The sequence below is a fragment of the Terrapene carolina genome, unplaced genomic scaffold, assembly GCF_002925995.2.
Source record: "Terrapene carolina triunguis isolate 2854851 unplaced genomic scaffold, T_m_triunguis-2.0 Scaffold35022, whole genome shotgun sequence".
NCBI classification, from domain to species: Eukaryota; Metazoa; Chordata; order Testudines; family Emydidae; genus Terrapene; species Terrapene triunguis.
Genome location: NW_020699373.1, coordinates 13,937,779 through 13,956,456, shown reverse-complemented (window position 1 = coordinate 13,956,456; position 18,678 = coordinate 13,937,779). Strand labels below are relative to the sequence as shown.

The following is an 18,678-nucleotide window of genomic DNA, read 5'->3' as shown; positions in this document are numbered from 1 at the left end:
TCCTGATCTCAGTTTAAGCTTCTATGAACCACCATAATACAAAGATGGAATAGTTACATTTCAACACTCTATGTTAAAAGAACACTAAGGTTACGAAGTCAAATGCTCAAAAGTTAGGAAATGCCAGAATTAAGTTTTGCCCATATAGTTTCAGGAAAAGTCCTGCTCAGCCCCTGCAGGCCCAGGATGGAACGTGCTCAGTTGCTCTCTCGGGATGGCACATGGTCTGGTCACAGGTGGGAATTCTGAGGGGATGGAGCATGTTCAGTCCAAATGGAATCTTTGGACAATTTAGCCGCCAAACTCAAACAAGTCTATACTCAGCATGTGTGAACTGCAATTTTTCAGAAGCTTATAATTTGGCCAAATTTGGGTGGCTTTTCATAGTGACGACAAATGGCAACTCCCTGACACTAGGGCAAAATTGCCCTGCTCGATTTCAAGTCCTTGCTCCAAAACGTGGATGCACTAGAGCTTCTCAGAGAAACAACTGTAAGAATTATTTTAATATGGGCTAAACAATGTATTTAATCTCATTCTTGGAAACAACTGAAAGCACTTTAGCTGAAACTTTCCAAAAAATTCCACATGAGGCAGACACCTGGCATGGAAGATCTCAGCACAAACACTTAAAGTTTGGCAAAGTTATAGGCAACTGAGAACAGGGGCTTACAGTGGGAAGTGTCAGACAACCTGAACTAAGTATAGATACCAAGAAATAGGAACTATGGAAATAAAATGTAAAGCAAAACCCCTCTGACCCCAAATTCCCCAAAGGAAAAGAGGGTTTAGAACATTAATAAAGGGGAGAAAGGTTTGCTTTCAGGTTAAGAAGACGCCAGAGAGGAGCAAGAGCAGTTCTTTCTGTCTTCTTTCACATGGCTTAAAACTAGCAATGTTAAATGTCCAAGGTGCTTGTTCTCTTAGCTATTCAGAGTATTAGGACTACAACTCCCAGAATGCAGTTGGCTTAGCAGAGAAAGTGACCTTGAGGGTGAGCCACATGACTATGTCTAGCCATCACACAGGAAGTGTGGTGCCTGCAAGCCTCTTAAAGGTGCAGGTGCTGTTACAGCGTGGCTGTGTCCTGAGCGCTGGGTATTGTCACTAGGGGACCAAGTGTGGCTGGTGAGTAGCAAACATTCAGACTTTAAAGAATGAAATAGTATCTCTGCCTCTGCATGGCCTGTTACTGTAACTACTGAATTGCTGAAGGCCAGATGGGTATTTTTATTTTAAAGTCATGGGGCCCAATTCTGATTTCCTACACCAGTGTAAATCTCCAGTAACTCCCTTACTCCTTTGGCTGTGGTGGTGTTACTCTGGATTTAAACCAGTTTAGCTGAGCCTGCAAAATCTGACCATTATATGAAATAGAGAAGGGAATGCTGGGAATTTCATGGGCTTGTTTATGTTTAGCAGGCATTATTATTACAGTAGTGCCTAGAGGTCACACCCAGATCACAGTGCTAGGCACTGGATAGACACACAATAAAAGATAATGCTTGCCTTCAAAAGCTTAGTTTCAGGATAGCAATAGATGGTTGAACCAAGGGGACAGGGAAGGGTGGATGGGGTAACAGCAATATGGGTTGGTGGGTTTTTTTTCTTTTTGGTGTACAGAGTGTGTGCTATTTGTAGTTTGGAGTGTAGTTGTAGCCATGTTGGTCCCAGGATATTAGAGAGATAAGGTGGGTGAGTTAATATCTTTTATTGGACTAACTTCTGTTGATGAAAAAGAAAATCTTTTGAGGTATACCGAGCTCTTTTGCAGGTGCAGTTTGTAGCATGGAGTGTTTGGAGTTCTTTTGCCAAATAGAGACAAATACAATTAAGCCATCTTCACTTTTATTTCGGTCACAGTCCTGCCCGAAAGGGATAAGGTATACCTAAGCACTAGGGAATGATCAAGTACCATCACCCTTCCAAAGAAGGATCAGTTCAGTTTTGAAAAAGTTTGCACAGCTTTGGGGTAAAAAATGTCAGAACTTTATTTTTAATATTTTTTTCTGCTTTATTATAAAAATGTGGAAAATGGAGATGTAGCTGAGCAGGGTTGTGTGTGTCATGAGTTTGTTCCTCTGGATTATGGGATGCTATATTTGTACCGGCTAGTCAATTGCAATCTGCTGCCCTACTTACTTACTTCCTCTCCAAAGAGAAATGTCCCAGTGCCACACACCTATTCTAATAATCCCATCCTGCTGCAGCCTGTCTGCATCTGACTCTGTCCCTTGGGAGTGTCACACAGTGTTAGTGACCCTGTAGGCTCATTAATCATGAAGTGTACAAAACCTCTTCTTGCTTTCTTCCCTGCTCGATGGCTACTTATGCCACTGCCTACACTTTCAGCTAGCAGGGTTTAAAGATGTATGGGGCCAGATTTGCTCCAGGGTCTGTGTACACTGGGCCAGGGAGACCCCTGGTGGCTCAAGGTTCCTACAACCTCCCTTTTTCTGGAGGAGCCTTTGAGAACTGGTGCAGCCTGAATGGGTTGCAGCCCCATTCCCCTGTTGCAGCCTTCCCTGGCAGGCTCCTGGGGGTCAGACCAAAGCTGCTTTTCCCCCAGTAGAAGCCCTGGAGGAGGGCAGCAGTGGAAATGCTGCTTGATTTTCTCCGCCTCCCCCTCCCACTGCCAGGCGCCGTGAGCCAAGCAGGCGTGAGTTGCGCCTAGGAAGGGTCAATCTGGTCTGTTGAATTAAACGTACAAAGTCTCCCTTAGACTCTGATCACCTTCCCTTTCTGTGCAGTGCCACCACTCCGCACCGTGCCGGAGCACAGGGCAACGATGAAACATGCAGAGCATGACACAGAGGAGAGTGACCCTGTGGGGGGAGCAGATCGACAATGGGAATGCGAGGTCGCCTGGCAGGATGATGGAGAGGACAGGGAAAGCATCTGTGAAAGCTTCCGGCTCCTGCAGATTGACACAGGCTGTGACAGCCCAAAGGACGTTCCTGTGGGGAGCGAGAAGTGGTACTCGGTACGTACAGTATAAGGTAAGGCCCCGATCCTGCCAGTGGGCCAGTATGGGCAGCCCCTTGCAGCCAGGGGGTTTGCATGGGCTCACAGCACTGCCTGTACAGATCCCTGGCAGGATCAGGGCCTAACAGCATTACACACAAGGTCAGCTAGATGCTGGATCTATTAAAAGTAACGACTAAAACTAGAAATTATATTCTTTAACAACCCATGTTTTATTAAACAAACCCATGTAAACATTCACCGCTAGTGGAACTGGGAACTCAAACACAGCCGCATCCTGCTACAGACTGGTGCCCAGGCCGTGAAACTGACCAGTCTGTTTGTATCATCCAGGCTGAGAGACATATACAAAGTAGGGGAGAAATAGCGCAAATGTGGGAGGGGGGAAAGCCTAGTGGATCTTTCAAAGCTCTGTTCTAATGATCTGAGCCATTAGTGACTCAGGTAAGGAAGGTGGTTTCTTAGCTGTATGGTGTTTATTTTGACAGTGTTCCTTTGGTAAATGCATGACAGAGCTAGATGTAAACAAGAACTGTCATTCAGGAGCAAAGAAAATATTGGTAGAGGCTTCATCTTGCAGCCTGGAAGTCAAGTAAGTTTAGCTGGAAAGGGCTCTTATCAAGAGAAATAGACTTGATTTGTGGCTTTGTTTCCTTGGCTGTTATTGGAGTAGTTTAAAAGACAAAAATGCTTTTCAAAATAATTTTTTTTTAAATCCACCACTAAATTTTGTTGTTTAGGCCCAAACATTTAATGGCGCGTCAGTCCGGCCTATCGATTTGCCCCCACGATTTTGCACAAGCAAAAACTAAATTTGTGCACACAAATCGGGTAGGTAGGGATCTGCTCAGCGTGTGTGCACACGTTCAGGGCTATGGGTGCACAAAGCGGCAGCCAAAAACTTGGCATCCTTTTCCGAAAGTGGACTCAAACGTAGGTCTGGGTTTTAGAAAAACTGGTGAGGTCGGCACTTTAAATCTTTTGCATCTTTATGAGCTTCTCAGATCCTTTTGTTTTCTTTTGTGTTAAAAGAGGAATGTTTTGAGGAAACAGAGGCATTGGGAGAAAATAGTTACGGCAAAGAAGAAGAAGAGAAAACAGGAAAAAGAGAGGAGAAAAGCTAAACATGCTGAAGATAAAGGTACAAGCAAACTGAAAACTATGGGGTTAGCTCTTCAGCTGGTGTACACCAGCTAATCTTACAGCACCTGTGAATCTGGCTATGTGTTTTAATGACTGACTCTTAGCCTATGGCCTAGTCTACACTACGGGGACCATAGGGCATAACAACAGCACTGTAGTATCGTAGTGTAGATGCGGCATACGCCGATGGACGGGGTTTTTCCACCACTGTAGGAACACCACTTTCCCAAGGACACACCTGGCTGTATCTACACCGAGGGGGAGGTCGCTCAGGGGTGTGGATTTTTCACACCCCGGAGGGATGTAGCTATGTCAACCTAAATTTCAAGTGTAGACCGGGGCAAGGTTTTATTTTTACCGTGGAGTTAAGTCAAACGATCTACACTTCAGTTCAGTCCTCTCCAGTTAGCCTAGCTCTAGTGAAAGGGGCAACACTGCAGAATAACACCGGAGCTGCACAGAGTGACTGTGTTAACTTGACCTGCTGCCTATCCCTCTGGTCCTGCTGGCCATGGCAAATGAAAGCCCCACCCCGCTCACAGATTTGTGTGTGTGGATGAGGCTTGAGTTAACCCTGTGGTGAGGACACTCCCATGGATGCTCAGAGGGAGTTCTCCTCCAAGATTCTGCTGCTTATTGACAACACCGTATCAGGCTTTTAACACATGGGGCGGGGAATCCATTTTTAAGACTGCTTCAAAATAAGCAGCCGCCAAACATCGTGTCCAGAAATACCTCTGGAGTTCAGCACATTCATAAAGAGCCCAGTCCCCTTGTAATATAGAACTAAATCCAACGATACACTAGTGAGCAATCTACACAAGACAATGATATTGCCTTTTTTCAAACCCATCTTATATGAGCTCCTAGAACATTAGCCTGTTTGATTTTTTTGAGGCCTGTGCTTTATTAAAATGTAAATTTTACCTGGAGTTGTTTTGATCACCGTCAAAATGAAACGTCCTGCCGCTTAAGGCCTACAAAGACTTATGCGCACACATTCTTCATGTTGTGCAGGCGGGTACTTCATGTTGCTGCGTTCCCATGTACTTCAGTGGGAATCCTTATCTGCGTGAAGTTACTCACACGTTTAAGTGAGTGCAGGATAACCTCTTCAGGTACAAGTGTCTAGGAATGGGACACGCCTTTCCCATCTGAGAAATTTCTCCTCGGGAGCAATCTGTATGTGGCCCTTCTTCAGAGGCTTCTTTCCATGCAGTTACTGCAGCAAGAATCCTCTCTGAGGCCAGCAGCCCCTCGTGGAAAAGCTGAAACTTAACAATCATTTCGTGTGGATGCCACCAAGAAATTGGAGTGACAATTTACCAGCCATTGATATAAATCTGTTTCAAGCCCTGAGATCTAAGGCTGAGCATGTCCATATTGAAACCAACAAACCATCCCCTTTGTGTTTCTTTAAGGCAGCATTTCCCAGCCTGGAAAGACAGCCCCCCTTTTTGTGTGGGGGGGTCACAGTAGTTCAGGTTGTGGAACAGACGTGAGAAGCAGTGGGGATAAGGAAAGCTGCATATCCCTGGATCCTCTGTGTAACTGCAGCCCTCTTCTGCTCCTACTGTGGCCCTCAGTGGGAGGAGATCACGTGGCGAGGCAGCTGCCCGCCAGACCAAGCTTCTCTTCTCTTTCCGTGGCCCGGGGCTCAGCCCTGAGAACCCAAGGAGCACAGGACTGCAAGGGCCCTTCTGGGTCAGAGAGTCCAGTCCCCTGCTCTCCCAGGCAACCCCACTGGATAATCTTGTTCATGGACTCGTCAAGGCCCAATTTGAAAGCAGTCAGGTTGTCTGCCCCCACGGCTCCTGCTGGGAGGTTGTTCCAGACCCTCGCCCCACTGGTGGCTAGAAACCTTCTTCTCATTTCCAGCCTGAATTTACTCCTGACCAGTTTATCCCCATTGGTTCATGTGCCAGCCTTGTCCTTTGGCTTCAGTAGCTCTTCTCCCTCCCTGGTGTTTGCCCCCGGTGTGTTTATAGAGAGCAATCGGATCCCCTCCTAGCTTTCCTTTCGCTGGGCGGAGCAAGCCACGCTCTGTGAGCCTCCTCTCGTCCCCTGATCACCCTAGCAGCCCTTCTCTCCACCTCTTCCAGGCTGAATTGGTCTCCCTGGAACACGGGTGAGCGGAATTCAGTGTTACGCAAGAGGTCTGGCCCAGTGCCTTGTGCAACAGCATTAATATGTCCCTCTTTCTACTGCAAGTACCTCACCAGGGGATGTGACCGACGGAGACTCTCCCGCCCCCACACCAGCATAGCTCTGTGGGGGAGGGGCCACTGGGGGAGTGAGGGGGTGGGGAACCCAAGCAGGGAAATAGGAAAAAAGCTCCTCTGCCAGTCTGCCTCTGAGGACCCCAGCAAGAATACTAGGGCCCAGGATTTAAGGCAATGTTACAGGTGCTTGCATTATTTCAATGATTGAATTCCCTCCCTTCCCCTTCCCCTGACTCCCCCTAACACTTCCCGTCCCATCTCTCTCTTGCTCTGCGTTCCAGGTGCTGCTCACCAGCACAGCAAACGGGTTTTAAAAGTGATCACCAAGGAGCGGCTTCTGGCGGCCAAAGAGGCAGCCCCCTGGCTATGTATAGATCTGAGTATGACCAGCCACATGACGAAGAAGGTATGCGCTGCGACCGCTAACTGTCCCTAGTGCTCATGAGCCTCTTGGGGAGGAATCTTACAATGAGGTCTGCCAGCATGGGCACCTCCCTTAGGTGGGTGGGAGGTATTTAGCAGAGACCCCGTGCCAGCGGGTCCCATTGCACAGGGCCGAGCCAGCGGGTCCCATTGCGGGATTGGGGCCTGGCTGGTAAGAACAATTCATTTATATGTATCCATTTTTGACAGGTGATTCTTTTTTGTTTCCGCTACTGAAGCTTGTCTGCTGCACAACCAGGGTGTTTCCTTTTAAATAACCAATGAGCTCAGAGCTAGATTGTATGGGGGATGGGAGCTGGGGGAAGGGGTGGCTGGTTGGTCAACAGTATCTCTCAGCAAGCAGGATTGCTCTGCAAAGCTTTATCCCAGAGCTGGAGTGTCAGGAGCTACTGTAAAAAAAAAAACAAAGGCTTTTACATGGGGAAAATCCCAGCCCCCACCCACTAGGCATAGAGCTCTGCTTCCCAAGAGAGCTGCTCTGCTAGCTGCATGTATTGGTCCCTGGGAGTATCTGATTGGCCCTTCTGTCCTCGGCCTGCTTTGTACCCAGGCAGTGTGCCCCTGCCCTTGGCACGCTCTCTCTCCGAGACGCAGCGCACAGGATGGGAACCCAAGGGCAGAACAGAGCCTTGGTTACCCCACTGTCCCTGTCCAATCTAAATCTCCACCATCCCTCATGAAAAATGGCCTTTAAAACCATAGGCGCCGACTCCGTGGGTGCTCCGGGGCTGGAGCATCCACAGGGAAAAATTGGTGGGTGCTCTGCACCCACCGGCAGCTCCACGCCCCCTCCCCCCCCAGCTCACCTCTGCTCCGCCGCCTCCTCCTCCCCTGAGCGTGCTGTGTGCCCGATTTCCCCCCCTCCTCTCCTCGCGCAACAGGGAAGGAGGGGGAACACGGCGCGCTCGGGGAAGGGGCGGGGATTTGGGGAAGGGGGTCCAATGGGGCAGGGAGGGGGCACAGTTGGGGCTGGGACTTTGGGGAAGGGGTTGGAATGGGGGCGGGGCAGGGAAAGGGTGGAGTCGGGGCGGGGCCAGGGGGGGCGCAAGCACCCACCGGCGCCCGGGAAAGTTGGCGCTTATGTTTAAAGCGCCTGCTAGTCCATGAGCTCGGCCACCTCCTCAGTTTCTGCACGCTAAGCTGGGCTGGGCCGGACCCGTGCTGTGATGGGAGATCTCCAAGCTGGGCCTGAGGTGGGAGTAAGTGGTGCCCTTAGCTCTGAGCCCGTACCCATCTGGGCCACTTGTGTGCAGATGTTCGTTCTCTCTTGGAAGGAAATAAGTCGCCTTGCCGCTCAGATAAGGAGGCTGTATGGTTCCAACAAGAAAGCTGGAAAGCCGTTTTGGATTTGCCTTACTGGATTTGTGGCCGGCAGTCCTATTTCTGAAGAGTGCTTCCGAATGAACGATGGGTTTTCCAATTACCTCGTAAGTATCATAAAAGTAACGGACGTGAGTGAATTCCACAAGACAGTGGCTACTGCCCCCCTGTACACAGCAAAACATGTTGCTCCTGTGACTCCTCTCAATATAATTTAAAAGACTGTTTTTAAAACGCAGTAACACAAGCTAGGATCTTTCCCTTCTTCGTATGCCCCTCATATGAACACAGCAGCTGTGTATCTTCGTTTGAACTTCGAGACAAGTGTCTTATTCAAAGCCAATGAAACAAGAGTGAATTACACTCAGTGGGATCATAAACTGGGTGTAGAGCTGCTGCAGATGACATGGAAATTATTATTATTATTTGCATTGCTGAAGTGCCAAGCAGCCCCAGCCGTGGTCCAGGGCCCCATTGTGGTTGGTGCTGTGTGAACACCGAACAAAAAGACAGCCCCTGCTGTATTGGCGGGACACTGTTTTTTTTGGGCAGATGTGTAGTATTTGCACCTTCCTTTGATGCTTCTGGTGCTGGCCCCTGGTAGAGACAAGATACTGGGTGAGCTGGACTCTGGGTCTGACCCACTGTGTCAATCAGTGGGGAGTGCCTGGGTCGGGACTAGAGGAGACGTGACGCAGGCTCGGGTGAGTTGGGGACAGGAGTGGCTCGGGGTGTGGGGCTCCCCCAGCCTGGCCGCGGGGCGGGGCGACACTGACTGAGGTTGAGGCCCGCAATATCCATCTTGTCTCTGGGCTGTGGCGGCAGCAGCCTCCCGGCCGCCACAGCCTAAGGAGCAGGCCCGGCCGGGCCGCAGAGCAGCCGGGTCTCTACCTGGCCCGGAGAGACTCAGCATCTCCGTCCCCCGGTGTCCCGCCCACCCTGCCAGGTGCGGCACGAACAACCAGCTCCTGCCGCCACCTGCTCTGACTCTTCCACACCCTCTGTCCCCAGCTCACCAGGTATGGATCAGCCCTGCCCGTGCCACCCTCCGAACCGCTTCGTCCTGGGGCCAGCCTCAGCCTGTGCCCCCAACACCAGCCCAGCCCCTGGTTGGACCTGCTGAGCAGCGCAGATGCCCTCCCTGCTCCCGGCATGACCCCTCCCCTTTCCGTCCCCTGGGCCAAGGGAGTTGCCCTGTTCCCTCTCCTGCCAGGGCTGGGGGAGTAGCCCCACCTTCCTGAGTGAGTCTGGGGAGGAAACTTGACCCCGATGGACTGAGTAGTCTGGGAGGGCTCAGAGTTCATCAATCGTCTATCTATGCAGAAGTCCCAATTATCCCTTCTCCTACCCATTACCACCACTAAGACAGAAGCCTTGGGGAGGTGGGAATGGCTATTGAAGGGGAATTGATCATTGCCTTGTTGTGGGTTCCACCATGCCGGAACTAGTTGCTGGAGGGAACCTTAGGAAGGGTCATGTGGGGGGAGGGATAGCTCAGTGGTTTGTGAATTCAATCCTTGAGGGGGCTATTTAGGGATCTGGGGCAAAAAACTGTCTGGGGATTTATCCTGCTTTGAGCAGGGGGTTGGACTAGATGACCTCCTGAGGTCCCTTCCAAACCTGATATTCTATGAATTCACGTGTTCCGTTTTCATTGCTAACTGAGGTTTGGCTTCATGTGTGATTATACTTGGAATATGGCCTGCAGGAAGAGGGGTGTTCCATGGTTGTTGGATCTTGGACTTCACATCAGACTTGTCCAGCTCACAAATAAAAAGAGGCTTTTCCCAACAGCCAGCCCTGCAACCTCAGCCTAGAATGTCCGAGTCAAGCTGGGTTCTTTCCTCTGCGCCCAAGGTCAGACGTAGTTAAGGCTTTGTAGGCCAAACTATGACCTTAGCTAAATCTGTGTAACCCTGTCTTCAGATAGTGGCACCTGGGAAACTCCGTTGCCATCGGTGGAATTGCAGAGGAGCAGTTGATGAGAAATTTTGGCCTACATGGCTTGCCCTACAAGTGGTCACACAGCCAGTCTGTGGGAATAAAACTCAGATCCCTCAGCCAGCGTCTCCATGGGAAAAAGCCAGAGCAACTGAGGAATGAATCAAGCCCACTAAGGTTTTTGGGGCAGGGCCCATCTTTTTGTCTTGTGTGTGTACAGCACTTGGCACCATGGAGACCTGACCCCTGGATACAACTGAGCTCTATTTCCTCCAATAAACTTCACAAACTGGGCAGTTACAGGGGGAAAATGCATGACTTTGTGATAACTAATCATGGATGATATTCTAATTCTCAACAGAGGCAGTGAAGTTAGTTTGTTAGGATTATCGCTAATCTCTTTCCCTCAGTACATCTGCTAATTTTGCTCAGGAAAGAATTTAACAAAACTTGAAAATTACCAGTGGTATTTATAGATGTGGAATGTGTGTTCGTTTCTTCTGAAAAATATCTTACCCGTGTGGGTCTGAATGACCCAGAGGCCTTACCAATTCTGATATGCTTCATGTCTGAGAAGGTGTAGAGGAGCGGACTCGCGCCTGCTGCTGGTGACTTCTGGGAATTAGCTCGTTCCAGCTCTGGAACGTCCTCTGCAGGCCGGTGATCCACCTGTCCTCTGGCCCCCGTGTCCCTCCCTGGACCCCGGTGCCCTTTTACCTGGGGTGCTGGCCCTGGCAGTAACCCCTCAGTCTTAGGGTCTCCTCTCCCCAGGGAACCCCCACCCACTATTCCCACCTCACTTCAGTATAAGGCTACTGCCAGTCATCATCTAGCCCCATGCCCTGGGGCAGACTGCAGTACCAGCCTACTCATCACTGGCAAGATTGGGTTTGGACCTGCTGCCTTGGCCTAGCCCTGGGCTGCCCTCTGCAACTCCCACTACCTTTTAGCTCAATACTAGGCCGCAGCCTGGGGCTTTCCAGGCTGGAGCTCCCCAGCTCCTCAGCCTTTCCCCAGCCCTACTCCACTCAGGTACCCTGTCTCTAGCTCCCTGCAGCCAGGCCCATCTCTCTCTGAATGCAGAGAGAGACTGCCCTAGGTCTCTGGCTCCCAGCCTTTTTATACAGGCCAGCTAGGGCCTGATTGGGGCATGGTCCAGCTGTGGCTACTTCCCCAACCAGCCCAGGTCTCAGAGCTGCAGCCCTCTTCAGAGCTGCTTTCAAGCCCTTCAGGGCAGGAGTGGGTGTCTACCCCGCTACAGAAGGGTATTGGACTCTAGCTGAAGACACTTCTTGTCTATTTCATATGCGTGTTCTCCCTTTGCATTTTTCAGATGGATACCACTCCAGAAAGTTACCTTGACCTATTTCCTTTAGAGACAATTGTCTACCTCACTCCTGACTCGGAGAATGGTGAGTCCTTTGCTTGTTTGGGGGAGCTGTGGCAGGAGAGAACTCATGTTGTTACAATCTAGAGTTTATTTAAAAAAAAAAAAAATTGACCCAAGATTGGTTTGGTTTGAAAGCTTTTCTTAAACCATGTTTAAAACTACTTCAGACAGATCAGTTCCTAACTGGTGTAGCTGGGATCTCCATCTGGATCTGAGCTACATTAATCAATGCTCAAGATGTCCCAGCAATGAATGAAGGTTTAGCCCCAGATCCTTGAAGGTATTTAGATGCCTAACTCCCATTAATATCAATGGGAGTTAGGCGTTTAAATACCTTTGAATGTCTTGACCCCTGTGCTGTGTGGTTAGAACCCTGCACTTTGCAGTACTCCAGAACAGCAGGCTGGAAATTCGGTGGCTGTTTCAGATCTATCTTAAAAAAGAAAGGGTTTTACTGAATTAAACATGAAAATAAAACCGTCACTGCAGCATCCCCTTTGTGGCTTGCTATTGAATGTATTATCTGCTGCTCCTCTATTTTTAACTCACCGCCTGATGCAGAATTTCGTAGTGGAAATGTGTATCGGGTCTATGGAAGCTGTCGAAGGGTGGGTGGGTGGGTGGGGGAAACTTTGGTAGATACAGTTGGGGCCTTTGGCATGTGGTGAGGCCTGGCTCTCTGGGATTGTAGGGTAAGCACACAAGCTGCAAGTCAAAGTGATCAGCAGTGAAAGAGTTAACAAGTGTTGCCATTGTAATTTGCGTCTTCAGATTTCCCCGTTTTCAGCCCACCTCTGAGCGGTTGTTTCAGGCTCTCTACAGACTCAGGCATATGTTCATGTTTTGACAGTTTCCTTTGTAACTATTCGGGTTAGACCCCGTCCTCCAATACAAGCTTAGGGTACGGCACACAATTCTGGGGCACAGGGTGGCTTCTGCAGCACACTCCACGGCCCCAGCTTCCTGGAGCACACGGGACCCAGCTTGTGCAGAGAGAACAGTTTGAGCCAATCATTCCTCTGCAGTAGATCGGCTACTGCTAACCGGCCTAGTGTTCTGTTTAACTAGCCCTCTGTTTCCTTTCTAGCTCTGCAGGACATTGACCCCCATAGAGTGTACGTCCTCGGCGGGCTCGTAGATGAAAGCATTCAGAAGGTGCGTGCTCGGTGGAAGCTGCACCAAACACTTACAAAATCCCATGGCACCTTCAGCCAGCACTAGTGGAGCCCTGGCAGGAAATGATGCCGGAAGTCATGCAGTTTTCTCCTCTTCACTAGCAAACTATTCCTAATGTATGGTCCCAAAACTATATAGTGAATATAAGTTTGGTGACTTCCAGCCCTGCCATCTCTCCTAATCTCTGAGGCTCCCTCCTGAGTTGGATGCGCTAGCATGGACCCCTGCACCACAAAGAGTCCCAGTGGGGAACGGCTCCATCCCTCTGTAGGTTTGGGGCCGTACATGTCCCACCGTCGGACATCTTTGGCGACACAAATTACCAGAGGCCAGATAAGTCAGTGGTTTAGAAAGCCGTTGGCTCGTAGCGTTAAAGTGTTTCAAGCGTGTGATGTTGTAAGTTCCATAGCATCTGGCGCCAGACGCGAATAAATGTCTCGCTTTTTGCCCGGAGATTTAGATGTGTCGCCTTTCAAGGGGCGTGGAGTCCATAGGTAGAGGACGCTCCCCATTGCCTCTGTCCTGGAGGCACTAAACCCAGGTTCTGACAGCATGTGTCTCCCAGCTGAGGGGCACTCTTGGGCCAGGGTCTGGGTGACAGAGGTGCGGGGTGTAGGCGACGGGCAAGCTCTTGAATAAGCCAGGCCCAGACCAATCACAATTTAAAGATCATCCGTGAGGCCCACGCCCTCAGAGTATGTAGGCACCTAACTCCCATTGAAGGCAGTGGGCATTAGGGACTGAACTATTTTTGAAGGCCTAGCCCTGTGTAGAGTGCGTGCAGCCATCTAGCCTGGAGGCGACAAACACCTGGATGCAGGAGCCATGCTTGGGTGGAATGTCTGCAGGCTCCTGGCCTGTGGTAGATCGTGACAGGAACTGCCAGTTACTGCTGCTATCTGGGAATCCGGGAACAAGGATGGATCCCCGCGGATCATGTGGCGTCAGTGGAAAATACACCCTCAGTAGCTGGTGCAGACGTCCGCGCCGTCCATTCCTCCGCTGCCGACAAGCATCGCTTCTGGCCTACCGCCTCCTTCCTTTCCTGTCTGGGAGCGCCAGGAGGCTGCTGATTCCAGGGAGACAGAGCTGAATTCCCCCAGCCCGTGGCTGCTCAGACTGACTCGGTCTGCGCTCGTGGCTTCGTACAGGCCTAGGGCAGGAGGGATGGCAGGTTGGGACCCTGCCCGAGCCCCCGCACGACTGGCCCTCAGGGAGGGAATGAACTGGCTGAGGGGATTTCCCTGAGAGGAAGGAGCCAAACCGAGAGCCACTCAATCCATTCCCACGAGGCGCCGCAGATGAGGCAACAGAACTTGTCCCCCACGCCAAACCCAGGTCTAGCCTCAGCTGGAGAGCGATCAAAGGAGTCTGGACTCCAGTGTCCACCTGTTTCCACTCATTCACCTTCCACCGGGGGGGGGAGGGAGGGTAGAAACGGGATGGGAACTGGCAGGAGTTTATTGTCCCGAATGGCCTTCTGGGCAGCGGCCTGCCCATTGCTTGTTGCAAAGTATGGCTGGCAGCCCCCCTCGCAACCTTCTGGGAGGGAGATCAGTGCTCATGCTTCAGGGATGAGCTAACCTCTGCCCCTTGGGGGCTGGGAAGGAACTTCCCTGGGGGGCACGTTGTTCCGGACCTGCCCGCTGCAGACAGCTGGTGCCCCGGTCTGTTCTGGGGTGGCAGTTTCCACGGGGAATGGAGGGATGTAGCAGGGACAGCTCCAGTCTGTCTTAATTGGCTTTCCCCAGCCATGGAGGGCATGGGCCTGTCTCCCACACACCTAGCCCCTCCTAAGCAAAGGGCAATGTGTGTGCTACAAGGTCGTCAGACTGAAAGAGGTCAGGGTGCGTGCATGATCTCTTACTTTGACTTCCAGAAACTGACCTTGCAGAAGGCACAGGAGCACTCCTTGCAGACCGCTCGGCTGCCCATTGCAGAGTACATGGTGAAGAACGCCAACGTGAAGAACTACCATTCAGAGACGTTAGCAATCAATCAAGGTATGGCTCCCAGGCTGCTTACTGCCAGGTTGCCAGAATGCAGCTACAGGCCAGAGCTCTACACCATGGTATCCATCCCGGGCCAGGGAACAGGGAGGAAAGTTCAGGCCCCAGAGTTCATTGGACTAGAACAACAAAAGAAGGGGCGATATGGCTGAGTGTGTGGTGGGGCTTAGATACCAGTTTGTCTTCTGCCCAGGTATAGCAGGGGTGGAAGCTTTCTCGTCCCTCTGCCTTAACATGGGTACGTGGCCCCTCACTCTGCTGGAAAGCTAGTTCAGTGGCAGGGCCCACTCCCGTTGGCATTGCCAGCAGAAGTGCCACTGATTGTTAGCTTGGCAAAGCAAACACCTATTTGCTAAGAACTAGTCCGAGGCCAAGCTCTGTTAGACCTGGGCCAGTTTGCGTCTACACGCTGGCTGCTGCTGATCAGTGCAGTATTCAGGCTGGAGAACTGCTCCCTGACTCATGAACATTGTCTAAGGACTGAGGGCAGTAATTGCAGCAGAGTGGGAAAACAAGTTACCGTTATCCCTCGAGCCCCAAATCCCTCTCCCGCTCTTACCAAAACACGTGAATTGCTGCTGCTCAGACGAGTGGCTGGGTTCAGCGCTGCCTTGCGCATCTCTGTAGGCTGCTGTATTGGAGAACCCCCTGGTGCTGTCCATATGTGTTTTAATGAAGGTGTGGTGTGAGGAGGAAAGGATGATAAAGAGGAGCATCTAGGATGGGGTGTGTGGGTGGGTGGGTGGTGGGGACTACATGCAAGTGGCTAGAGTCTGCATGTATTTGTTGAATGCATCAGAAGACTCAGTTCTCCGATGGTCTAATCAGTGAGGGGTAGACGCAGGCACAGGAAGTAGCACTCACATCAGCTTGCCTTAATGCCAAGGTTCTCAACCACGAGTGCCGGAAGCTGTGCTCACAACGCCCACTGTCGCCCCCTGCTGAAGGGGGCCTGATTGTTTTTCCTAACGCTCCGGAGCACGCCGCTATCTTGAGGCACCCAAGTGTGTGAAAAGTTGGCCCAAGTTTAATAAACGTGAAAGTGTCCACCTTAAAGTTACAAAATGTGAAGAGCAGGGTTAGGAAACACGGAAGTGTGACTGGAGAAGCTGTTCTTAGGGGAGAGGCCCTGGTACGTTCTGCTTTTCCGGGAAGCTGTAGTTGATCCGTGGTGGCTTGTCAGGAGGTCAACATGGCTGTCAGCTAGAAGGTAGAATTTCCTAATGCCATTGATCTTTAGCTACCGATACGTGACCTCTGGTCACAAACGAGTTTCCTAGGGTGCCTGCCCATCAGATTCTAAACCATAGTATGGATGCCTGGCTGCTGTCAGCTGTCAAATCTTCCAGCCTTTGTTCTAACTAGTGACAAACGAGCCCAGATTTCCAGTGCTTGCTGTATTTAGACTGATCTTGATCACTCTTTTGGACAGTCTTTGATGCCTTATCAACTTACTATGAGACCCAGAGCTGGCCAGAAGGGCTGAAAGCTGGAGTTCCTCCTGGAAAAGGCTACGTTCTCCAGGAAACAGCTCTATGATGGAAACTGCATCTGCTTAGCAACACGCAAGAAGACTCTTGATTCTGTGATGTTAATGGGCTGCACGGCCAAAGGAAGCAAACTCCTCCCTCGTTATTTCAAGCAGCGGCATCAGCATAGCTTGTGTACAGAGAAATGTGGCTCACCTGGCATAAGGAGCTCATCAGCTTCATACATTCTACCTCATTGGTGTATTGCTGGAAAACAAGGGTCAGCCCTGGGCTTCAAATACAGACCAACTGGAACTTGTCACTTCTTGCCGGTGTTTTGTTAGTGTTTTGGAAATTGTCTGCACCACTGGCCTACCAGTTCCTCTTTGGGGCAGGGAGAAGATGTAATTAACATGACAGTTAAAACCTTAAGGGATTTTTGTACAAGTAAGCAATGTGGGGTTAAAGTAGTTAACTACACCAGTGTAGCAGTTAACTGGAACGATCTTTTTACAGGTAAAACAGCGTTCTTATCTCAAAGTTTCTCTTGTAATGCTGTACCCGTATTTCTGCTACTTAGTATCTAATTAATGACAGAGTCCTGGGGCACCTTATAGACTAACAGACATATTGGAGCATAAGCTTTCGTGGGTGAATACCCACTTCGTCAGACGCATGTGGTGGAAATTTCCAGAGGCAGGTATAAATAGGCAGGCAAGAATCAGTCTAGAGATAACGAGGTTAGTGCAATCAGTGAGCATGAGGCCCTCTTCTAGCAGTTGAGGTGTGAACACCAAGGAAGGAGAAACTGCTTCTGTAGTTGGCTAGCCATTCACAGTCTTTGTTTAATCCTGAGCTGATGGTGTCAAATTTGCAAGTGAACTGAAGCTCAGCAGTTTTTCTTTGGAGTCTGGTCCTGAAGTTTTTTGCTGCAGGATGGCTACCTTTAAATCTGCTATTCTGTGTCCAGGGAGCTTGAAGTGTTCTCATACAGGTTTTTGTATATTGCTATTCCTAATATCTGACTTGTGTCCATTTATCCATATCCTCCTCCCTTGTTGTTCACACCTCAACTGCTAGAAGAGGGCCTCGTCCTCCCTGATTGCACTAACCTCGTTATCTCTAGCCTGATTCTTGCCTGCATATTTATACCTGTCTTTGGAAATTTCCACTACATGCATCCCATGAAGTGGGTATTCACCCACCAAAGCTTATGCTCCAATACGTCTGTTAGTCTATAAGGTTCTCCAGGACTCAGTCTCGATCTGTAAAAAGTGACAAACACGGCTACCCCTCTGATACTTATCTAATTAATGTTATAATAGAATATTTATTCTTGATTCCCCCACCCCCCTAGGAACCACTGATGGCTGCTCTCTTGAAACAAGCAATAGGATGAAAACAGTTCTTGCAGGGAAGATGCCCTAAATCGAGACTGTTGCCCCACTTTACCTATTCACCTTCTGTAAGCTGTGGTGTGTTATACTGCCAGGATATATTCCAGGAAGAAAGGAAGCATAAACATTTTTAAGTATAAAGTGCACATAAAGGGAAGTTCGTTAGCTTATCCAGTGCTGTTGCCACCTACCTTTGTTGAACACACTCCCCCCCCCGCCATTTAAATGGGGGGGGGGAACACCCAAACTAGATTTAGAAGGCCTGAGTCTCATTCCAGTGGGGGGCTGTGTGCACTGCAGCTGGGGGTGTGATTTGCAGCTTGTAGCAATGTACCAGCACTAGCTGTACTCTACCTAGCTCGCTAAAAGTGGAAGTGAAGATGCTGTAGCATGAGCTTTTGTGCAGGCCACATAAATGAGTATTCATGGGCAGGCAGGCACACTTCTGAAACCTACCCTGTGGCATCCTCTCTCTGCTATTTTCTAAAGTGCAGGAATGTCTACATGAGCGGCAAATGACACCCACAGCTGCTGTACAGCCACATCCTAGGACTCCTTTATGCGGCCGGAGATGTGGATGGGGCCTTAATGTACCTGAGAGTTGGACTCAAAGTATTTAAAGATCTAGCTAACAAACAGCTGCAGGTGCTGTGGCTGGCTGCAATGTTTACTCCTGGGGGAATTCTGCGCATGCGCAGCATTCATGGGCCAAGAAGAATTTTCTTTTTCCCTGCAGCAAATAACTTCTGAGGGAAAGTTGCTGAAGTTATGCCTTTTGCCCACCAGGGGCCACTGTGGCACTAGAACAGAACAGCTGCTTCAGGGCTAGCCCCATCTGCTGATAGGGAAGAGAAGGTAGCACCCTGCCTGTGGGGCCAGGTCAGGAGACAGGGGATATGGGGGGGGACGGACACAGTGTGGGGCATATGGGTCTGCTGGGGTGTGTGTGTCACAGATAGGTTCATAAGGGACATTGAGGGAGGACAGACTGGGGCAGGGGCTGAATGGGAGAGGAGGTGGAGGTGCGGGGCCCTAGGGGGACACAGGGGAGAGGGTGCAGGGACACATGGGGATGAGGGGTAGCTGCGTGGGGGCACAGGGGCACATGGGGTAAGGGGTAGCTGGGTGGGGGCATAGGGACACATGGGGGTAAGGGGTAGCTGAGTGGGGGCACGGGGACAC

General features: G+C 50.4%; 1 protein-coding gene across 3 annotated transcripts; it reads left to right on the top strand.

Annotated features, from left to right (window-relative positions):
* The first annotated feature begins 1,043 nt into the window (after positions 1–1,043).
* On the top strand, positions 1,044–18,391 carry LOC112111164 (tRNA methyltransferase 10 homolog B). Of its 3 annotated transcripts, none has more exons than XM_024206469.3 (9): positions 1,044–1,128; positions 2,751–2,983; positions 4,018–4,126; positions 6,632–6,756; positions 8,069–8,221; positions 11,389–11,467; positions 12,533–12,600; positions 14,501–14,624; positions 17,457–18,391. In XM_024206469.3, exons 2-9 carry the CDS (start codon positions 2,789–2,791, stop codon positions 17,525–17,527), a joined length of 924 nt encoding a protein of 307 aa, XP_024062237.1. In that variant the 5' UTR covers positions 1,044–1,128; positions 2,751–2,788; the 3' UTR covers positions 17,528–18,391. The 3 variants fall into 3 exon arrangements, with proteins under 3 accessions (XP_024062237.1, XP_024062236.1, XP_029770187.1); XM_024206468.2 differs by lacking the exon at positions 17,457–18,391 and adding an exon at positions 16,063–16,718; XM_029914327.1 differs by lacking the exons at positions 1,044–1,128; positions 2,751–2,983; positions 17,457–18,391 and adding exons at positions 3,485–3,577; positions 16,063–16,718.
* Positions 18,392–18,678: the final 287 nt, after the last annotated feature.

What these genes read in the sequence shown, in the direction of transcription:
- LOC112111164 (XM_024206468.2), top strand. Translation starts at nt 2,789, where the DNA reads ATGAAACATGCAGAGCATGACACAGAGGAGAGTGACCCTGTGGGGGGA. An exon ending in TAAACATGCTGAAGATAAAG is followed by an intron (nt 4,127 to 6,631) that starts GTACAAGCAAAC and finishes TCTGCGTTCCAG; the next exon opens with GTGCTGCTCACCAGCACAGC. An exon ending in GACGTTAGCAATCAATCAAG is followed by an intron (nt 14,625 to 16,062) that starts GTATGGCTCCCA and finishes TCTTTTGGACAG; the next exon opens with TCTTTGATGCCTTATCAACT.